At 35.6% G+C, this 9,326-nt stretch overlaps 1 protein-coding gene across 1 annotated transcript; it reads left to right on the forward strand.

Annotated features, from left to right (window-relative positions):
• The first annotated feature begins 6,728 nt into the window (after positions 1–6,728).
• On the forward strand, positions 6,729–8,426 carry LOC149959712 (uncharacterized). The gene has a single exon (XM_090167379.1). The coding sequence runs from the start codon at positions 6,729–6,731 to the stop codon at positions 8,424–8,426; it is 1,698 nt and encodes a 565-aa protein (XP_090023505.1).
• The last annotated feature ends 900 nt before the right edge of the window (positions 8,427–9,326 follow it).

Consider the following 9,326-nt stretch of genomic DNA (forward strand, 5'->3'; position numbering starts at 1 on the left):
CTGACTTCAACAAGGCCGACTTCGCGTCTACGGCATGCTTGCTCTCTGATATCCACCTCCCCGGTGCCACTTCTATTGAAGAGATGTGGAGCGCTTTCACCTCGGCCGTCAGGCAAGTGGTGACGGATCATGTTCCCACAAAGCATCTATCCTCCAGGCATAATCTTCCGTGGGTAGGCTCTTCCCTCAGATGTCTGATGCACATCACAAAGCGTAGGTACAACCGCTCCCGGAAGTACCCTTCTGCTGCCAATGTACAAGCCTTCAGTCGGCATCGTGCTATAGTCAAATTTGCACTCCAAGCTGCGCGCACCCATCATGTTGACAAAGTAGCGTCGGATATCACAACCCACAGGAAAAAGTTCTACCAGCTTGTAATATACATTACAAACTGTACATATTTATTTTATGTTCATACCCAGCCAGGTATGGATAGATGGCGCCACTTTGGTGGTTTCAACATTGAACTTTAATTTACTATCTTAGGCCATCTTCCCAGGTAATAATGGGAGATATGGTCTGGCAGTCCGGCAAGCGGCGGGCTGATTTAATAATGTCGTTTTGGTTTGTTCCTATCATAGACATAATAAAGAAATAGACACCTTACGCGGAGTTTGATTTGCCAAAAATATACGGGAGCGATAGCTAGCAGACAACCGGTATTTGTTCCGTATTCCTGTGGTACCACGTTTAAGCGACGCCTGTCGATTAGGCAAGAAAATAAAAAATCATCACGTGACACGTCACACATGTTCGTGTTTGTAATCTTTTAGGTACTCTGACGTGATTCGCGAATATTTTGGCTGTGAGAATTTAAAATAAGGTAAATGTTTATTATAATTTTTAAATAAGTCAATTAATTCTTTCAAAACCCAAAAAAAAAAGCAGCAGATGACCTTATAATAAAAAACAAAAAATTCTAATTGCGAAATGATATTTTGTCAAAGGCTTAAGTAACTCCTGTATCAGGCTTGTTGTGGTTATGGCTTATGGGAATATTCTGAGATTCTAAACTGTAAACAAAAGTAAATGGAATTTTGATGAAATGGATGATTCTACCTTGGATTAATAATGACTCCAAGATTCTACTAAAGGTATGTAGCTATTGTCCTTGAAATAAAATTAGCTTTTACAATTTAAGTCTGATGGCTTGACCCTTCATTTCTAGATTTTTTTCCCTCGCTAATTTGTGGAGTCAGAGCTTGCAATATAGATTAATAACTTTCTTAATGATGATGTTCGATTCCAACTTCAGCATCAAACATGTTCGTGGTGATCTGGTAAGAGGTCCATGCCAATAATATTTCGTAATACAGTTCTAGTTCTTAGACTACATTTCTTTTATAGAGAGAGGAATATCTCTTCATAACAACTAAACAAAATTGGCTAAAAACCAAGGAGATCTTACTCAAATTATAATAACATAATTAAACCTACATGAAATGATCCTTGTTCAAAATTTAAAGGTGAGAAGTTAGCATCACCGGTTTTTTCTATTTCACTTTCAACTGGATGTAATTTCTTTAAATTAAATAAAAAAATTATTTTGACTATTTTTACTTGTTTTAATTTTATGGAAACCAAACCAGAGTTGGAATGGCTTTTGGTGTGACCCACCTTTTTCCATTTACAATTTGTATATCCTGTTCTAAAAAGTGATCATTACAAATTAAATCATGATTTGAATGTGTCGCGATTTACAGCAATTGTCCATTGAGAAAGTATTGTAGGTTTAGATAAGGGAAACCTATAGTTATAAAAAGATTAAATAAGAATGAATATTCATCGAAATAATATGATAATTTAATCCTACTTATAAAGCGCCACTAAACTTAAGTGGCGCTTTAGACTAGGCGCCCACTGGCTCTCCGTTTCGTATCCGTCCTGGCTTCCACAAGGCATTGTCTCCGTTACGAAGCAAAGGCTTGTGGAAGCCAGGACAGAGACGTTACGGGGATCAGTGAGCGCTTGGCCTAGGCCATGTAGTGCCTAACGCATAGGAATATTTATCCGGTTAAAAATCAGACGCAAAAACTTTAGGGGTGAATTTGATAAACGGGTAGTACTTTTATGTTAGCTAACATGTTTCATAATTCGTTTGTTATAGAAAAAGTGATTTCTACTAAAAATCTTGTTTTTATTTGGTAAAAAAAGGTTAATTTTAGTGTTTTTACGCATTGCAATAACAAGTAAAACAATACCGGAAAAGGTTTCATTCCATATGTAGGATTAAATTATCATATTATTTCGATGAATATTCATTCTTATTTAAAATCTTTTTATAACGAAACCTACAATACTTTCTCAATGGACAATTGCTGTAAATCGCGACACATTCAAATCATGATTTAATTTGTAATGATCACTTTTTAGAACAGGATATACAAATTGTAAATGGCAAAAGGTGGGTCACACCAAAAGCCATTCCAACTCTGGTTTGGTTTCCATAGAATTAAAACAAGTAAAAATAGACAAAATAATTTTTTTTATTTAATTTAAAGAAATTACATCCAGTTGAAAGTGAAATAGAAAAAACTGGTGATGTTAACTTCCCACCTTTAATTTTTGACCAAGGATCATTTCGTGTAGGTTTAATTATGTTATTATAATTTGAGTAAGATTTCGTTGGTTTTTAGCCAATTTTGTTTAGTTGTTATGAAGAGATATTCCTCTCCCTATAAAAGATATGTAGTCTAAGAACTAGAACTGTATTACGAAATATTGTTGGCATGGACATATTACCAGATCACCACGAACATGTTTGATGCTGAAGTTGGAATCGAACATCATCATTAAGAAAGTTATTAATTTATATTGCAAGCTCAGACTCCACAAATTAGCGAAGGACAAAAATCTAGAAATGAAGGGTCAAGCCATCAGACTTAAATTGTAAAAGCTAATTTTATTTCAAGGACAATAGCTACATACCTTTAGTAGAATCTTGGAGTCATTATTAATCCAAGGTAGAATCATCCATTTCATCAAAATTCCATTTACTTTTGTTTACAGTTTACAATTTACTATTTAGAATCTCAGAATGTTCCCATAACAAGCCATAACCACAACAAGCCCGATAGTAGTACAGGAGTTACTTAAGCCTTTGACAAAATATCATTTCGCAATTAGAATTTTTTGTTTTTAATTATAAGGTCATCTGCTGCTTTTTTTTGGGTTTTGAAAGAATTAATTGACTTATTTAAAAATTATAATAAAAATTTACCTTATTTTAAATTCTCACAGCCAAAATATTCGCGAATCACGTCAGAGTACCTAAAAGATTACAAACACGAACATGTGTGACGTGTCACGTGATGATTTTTTATTTTCTCGCCTAATCGACAGGCGTCGCTTAAACGTGGTACCACAGGAATACGGAACAAATACCGGTTGTCTGCTAGCTATCGCTCCCGTATTAACCCTCCGTAGAATATTGGGTCTATTTCTTTATTATGTCTATGGTTCCTATTAAAAATGTTATTTGTGTTAAACCACGGCCCCCTGCACGCGCTCACGCTGCTCGCGAAGATAGCGGCCCCGGCGATCGACTGAAAATTGCGAAAGTGAAATTAGTTAACTTTTTTCCTACATCGACCTTTGGCGCTGACGTAACAACTAAGAAATGGCTGGAGTATATGGCGAAAACGTTCCAATTTTTAGAGTTTCATTAATTATTACTAATTGTGTAATTTTAGGGTTATAATTTCTTTCCGTAATCTTTAAATTACTTATTAATAAATAAGTAAAATACGTTTGGATATTTTTTAAATCAAAATACGCGCCGAGAAAACCAGACAAAGAAGACGCTGTCGACGTTAATAATGTAAACAAAAGAACTAGTCATGTGTCCGCTTATCAGCTGTTGTTTTTCGATTTTATTCTTACAGTTCTTTGATAGTAAGTTGTTTTAATATTTACAAAGTTAACTTCAATTTAAGTAAATAAGTAGTAAATGTAATGCAGATTATAAAACTAGAATATTATTTTTACGTTAACAAAGTCAGACAATGTTGAAGATTGCTGAAAATCTATGTATGAGACATGTAAGCATTCTAAATCACAGACTCACTAGTCTCACTCACAGTTCACAATATGGTTTAGGTCTAAATGTAGAGATTCCCATTTTTTTTACCATAATTTAAGTTAAAATTGGTTTTTGTTAATTGCTTTTAAGAATCTCGATAACTTAGTAGTCCCACGCTCACATTAAAGTAATCAGCTTTTTTCAAGTAAAATTCATCAAGATTCAATTAAAATTACTGGATGATGTAGGAACATGCTGGATGATGTAGGAACATGCTGGATGATGTAGGAACATGCTGGATGATGTAGGAACATGCTGGATGATGTAGGAACATGCTGGATGATGTAGGAATATGCTGGATGATGTAGGAATATGCTGGATGAGGTTGAAATATGCTGGATGATGTGGATAAACATTCTTTTCGTTTCTGATGGTAGTTATATTCGAATTTGAGACCTAATCGTATATTGGCTCATATGTAATGCCACCAATTAAGTAATAGATAGTGACGTACATCTGGTTCCAAATCCTACGATTACGCATTAGCCTCACAACAGACTATCATTAACTGAAGTTCCTTAAAATGCAAACCGCAAACCAATCTTCCATGTGAAGTGTATGCTTCGTTGACTACAAAATCATTCCTAGAGATGCTCTTAATCCACAGTTTGCATAAATTTTCATCAGCGGGTAACTGATGAAATGACACTTTGGTCTTCTTAAAAGTAGATGAACACAATGGAACAGAACAATGCTGGTATTTTTTAAATGGGTAATTTGGAGGGGCAGGTCACTTCCTTGATTAACGACGCACCTCTCAAAAGATTAAATCGTTATTATTTTGATTAAATTCAATTTAATCACGATTATGTTGATTAAATCATGTTTAATTAATTAATATAATCTTTAAATCTATTTAATCATGATTAAATGATTAAATCTGATATAAATGATTAAATCTGATATAAATGATTAAATCTGATATAAATGATTAAATCTGATATAAATGATTAAATCTGATATAAATGATTAAATCTGATATAAATGATTAAATCTGATATAAATGATTAAATCTGATATAAATGATTAAATCTGATTGAAACAATTAAATCTGATTGAAACAATTAAATCTGATTGAAACGATTAAATCGTGATTAGTATGATTAAATCGCGATTAGAAATTAGAACGAGAATCAGAATGATTATATTGGTGATTGGAATGATTATAATTGTGCGTGATTTTATCGAGCTTATTAGAATAATTTACTAAGTGATTAGAATTATTATTTCGTATTTACCGCGCTCGATAAAATCTCGATTCGACCGATTATATTGATTAAATCATGATTAAAATGTTTAAATCATGATTAAGTTTAAATCGTGATTAAAATGTTTAAATCATGATTAAGTTTAAATCGTGATTAAAATGATTAAATCTAATTAAAATGTTTAAATCTGATTAAAATGATTAAATCCTGATTAAAAAGATTAGATCCTGATTAGAATGATTAAATCTCGTTTAAAGCGTGGTTAGATTTTCTAATCTTGATTAATTTTTGTTGAAGAAATAAAAAACAATGAAGATATTTTGTAACAAAGTCATTCAACAGTACTAGTCCGTTCTTACTAGTCAGTTTTCTGTTGTACTACCATCGTTTCATTAATTGCTATGTATATATATATTTTAACCAAGTCGAAAATAAACCGTTCATTACTTGTAGCTGATGTCACTGGATTTATTTCGGTATCTGCGCTTTGCTCCGTGTTGCTGTTGAAAACTTCAACAATTTTTTTAATTTTAATTACGCTGATTTAATCACGATTACCTTGATTTAATAATTTTACTATGATTAAGACGCACCCAAAATGGAAGTGACCTGCCCCTCCCAGTAATTTTCACTTATTAAAAAAACAGGATGTAACGCAGCCAGGGTAATGGCATTTGAGCAAATATTAATGTTTTATCTTATGCAAATTATAAAGAACAAAGTTTGGTGAATATGACAAAAATTATGAGCAGTTATCATAATTATAGTCTTAAATAACTACAAAATACAGTTTTTAATAACTTGAAAACTCATTGCCAATACAAAACTTAAACCATTTATGGTTAGGCTTAGCAATAAAATGTTACCACTCAAAATATTGAAATATTTATTAAAAAAAATTTTTTAAATGAAAACTTACATACTTAAAAAGTGTAATTACTAATTGTTTGTTACAAACTTCTCCAAATTCAATAAAACAGTTGGAAAAAAACTTCACTAATGCAAATTCATCGCCATTGAAACGTATGTTAAACTTCCCGCCTCTTTGATAGATTCCGGTTGTTACACCAGCGTTCCAAGCGACGGAAAATCGCTGTCGCGAAAATACATGGGGAGGAAATTCTTTGCCGGGGCCGCTATCGTCGCGAGCAGCGTGAGCGCGTGCAGGGGGCCGTGGTTAAACTAAGAGTGTCTTATTAAATAAGAAGGACACAACAAAAATGGCGACGGAGATGGGATCTCAACCCTAAATTGAAGGTTCTACATATCGTGACTTTGATTGAAAAGAGATCTGACACTTCACATCCACGTGCCAAGGCTTACACAGCATTCTCTTGTCTTGGAAAAAGGGGCGAACCATAAATCCCTGTTCAAACATCAGACAACAAAAAGGAAAGAATAATTTTTCATTATTAGGAACAATACTCCATTATACGACAATGGCAATGATTGGACACCTAACAATTTTTGACAGCAAAACAGAGTCATGGGAAATCTATTCTGAACGGTTGAACGCATACTTCACTGCCAACAATATAACAGACCCAGGCATTATGAAGGCAGTATTACAAACTGTGTTAAGCACGGAAACTTACACCTTACTGACCAATAGGTTGCGACCAGCCAAACTGGCCTCTAAAGATTATGCAGAGTTGGTCGACGTTCTCACCAAACATTTCAGTCCACAACCGCTACGCTGCATAGCACGACTCCGCTTCAACAGAAGAAATCGCAAGCCTGATGAATCGGTGGAGGCTTATATAGCCGATTTGCAGGCATTAGCAGTCAACTGTAAATTTTACAAGCCAGATGAGATGATAGTTGACAAAATAATATTTGGAATTAATGATGATTTAATGCAGCAGAAGCTCATAGCCGAAGAGGAAGAAAAGAAAGTCATCACTTTAGCTCGAGCCACAACAATTCTGCTGGCTATTGAAAATTCCAAGCGCATTATTGGCGAGATTAAGTCGGAAGAAGGGGATAAGCAACAACAAGTCAACCGCATTAAAGCGAAACAGGTTCAAACCCGCAACACGCCCAACAAGTCAAAGGGAGGAAGACAAAACACCTCTAATAACACTACTGGCAATTTTCACCAACGACAAGGAAACCAAAGCATTAATAAGCCTCAACCTGATTACACACGCTGTATAAGATGTAAGAGTGATCAACATAAAACGCACGCATGTCCTTACAAGGATGCTAAATGTAATAAGTGTTCCCGCATTGGTCATTTAGCAAAGGCATGTTTAAATCCACCGAGTAGGGACATGTATCAAGGCAACAACTCGTCACAGAAAAATAAATTTAATCGTGCTAATAAAATAGGAGAGCCGAAACCTATAACGCAAGAGGATGATGAATACGATGCAGCCATTTATCACCTTCAAGACAGTCGACAACAACGAAATTCACTTAAACAGTTAAACATCATTGACGAAGATGTACCTCCACCTGAAATAATTACTCTTGAAGTTAATGGTTATCCATTAACTTTTGAGCTCGATAATGGAAGTGGTTTTTCAACAATAAACGAAAAAGACTTTCAAATTGTGGGACAGCATACGGAAGTTCAAGAGTTTTCTCGACAGCTCACATCCTACTCTGAGAATATAATTACCATTGTTGGCAAAGCTCAGATGCATGTTAAATTCCTAAATAAGGAAGCAAATTTACCGCTTGTGATTGTACAAGGTATCAGACCTAATTTATGTGGTCGCAAATGGTTGTTCTCAGAGTTAGACATCCTTCCATCGATTCGAAGACAAATGGCCAATACGACAAACGTTTACTCTGTCGACTCAACTTACGACATTACTTCACAAGGAGATCCTGATTTACGGAAAATACTTGACAAACACTCTCACCTCTTCACTCCTGGCGTGGGAAAAATTAAAGGTATTAAAGCACATTTGTATATGAAGGAAATTGCAACACCTGTCTACTGTGGGGCGAGAACGGTCCCTTATTCTAGAAAGGACGCAGTGGAAGACGAACTACGTAGGATGGAAAAAGAGGGAATTTTAGAACGGGTCAATTTTTCACATTATGCCTCTCCCATCGTTAATGTTCAAAAACCTGACGGAAGTATCCGCACCTGTGGGGACTATAAAACAACTGTTAACCCCAACTGAATATTGACCGACACCCTCTGCCTAGGACCGAGGACATTTTTGCAAAATTGGCCGGTTGCACGTTTTTATCTCGGTTGGATCTCAGCGACGCATACAGTCAGGTTGAACTCGATGACGAATCCCAACAGTACACTGTTATCAATACTACGCTGGGGCTTTTCCGCTTTAAGCGTTTACCAAAAGGGATAGCTTCTTCTTCCGCCATTTTTCAGAGTGTTATGGAGATGATTCTTATTGAAGTAAAAAGGGTCAGCCCTTTTCAAGATGACACCTTGATAGGTGGACGTTCCAAAGAAGAACACCTACAGGTCTTAGATAACGTGCTTCAAAAGTTTAGTGACTATGGGTTAAAATTGAATTTACGCAAATGTAAGGTTCTCCAAACCGAGATAGAGTTTTTGGGTCATAAACTAGACGCCAACGGCATTCATCCTCAGGAAGGGAAAATGAAAGCGATTATGGAAGCACCGTCACCCACGAATGTCGAAACTTTGAGATCATTTCTGGGAATCATAAATTATTATTCCCGATTCCTTCCCCATAACTCCACGCGTCTTGCACCGCTTTATTCACTGCTTCAACATTCAACGCCTTGGACATGGGGAAAGGCCCAGGAAGATGCTTTCAACGACGCTAAACGAACACTTCAAACATCTAATTTGTTGGTGCACTATGACGTCACAAAGGACATCACTTTGGCCTGTGATGCATCTCCCGTAGGAGTGGCGGCTGTAATTTCGCATATCGTCGATGGCCAAGAAAGGCCCATCGCCTTTGCTTCAAGGAGTCTGGCACCCGCTAAGAAAAATTATTCTCAATTAGACAAGGAGGCTCTGGCATTGATTTTCGGGGTCAAGAAGTTTAAATACTATTTATTTGGAAAACATTTTACGCTTTACA

The sequence above is a fragment of the Leiobunum rupestre genome, chromosome 2, assembly GCF_980474605.1.
Source record: "Leiobunum rupestre chromosome 2, qqLeiRupe1.1.hap1, whole genome shotgun sequence".
NCBI lineage: Eukaryota > Metazoa > Arthropoda > Arachnida > Opiliones > Sclerosomatidae > Leiobunum > Leiobunum rupestre.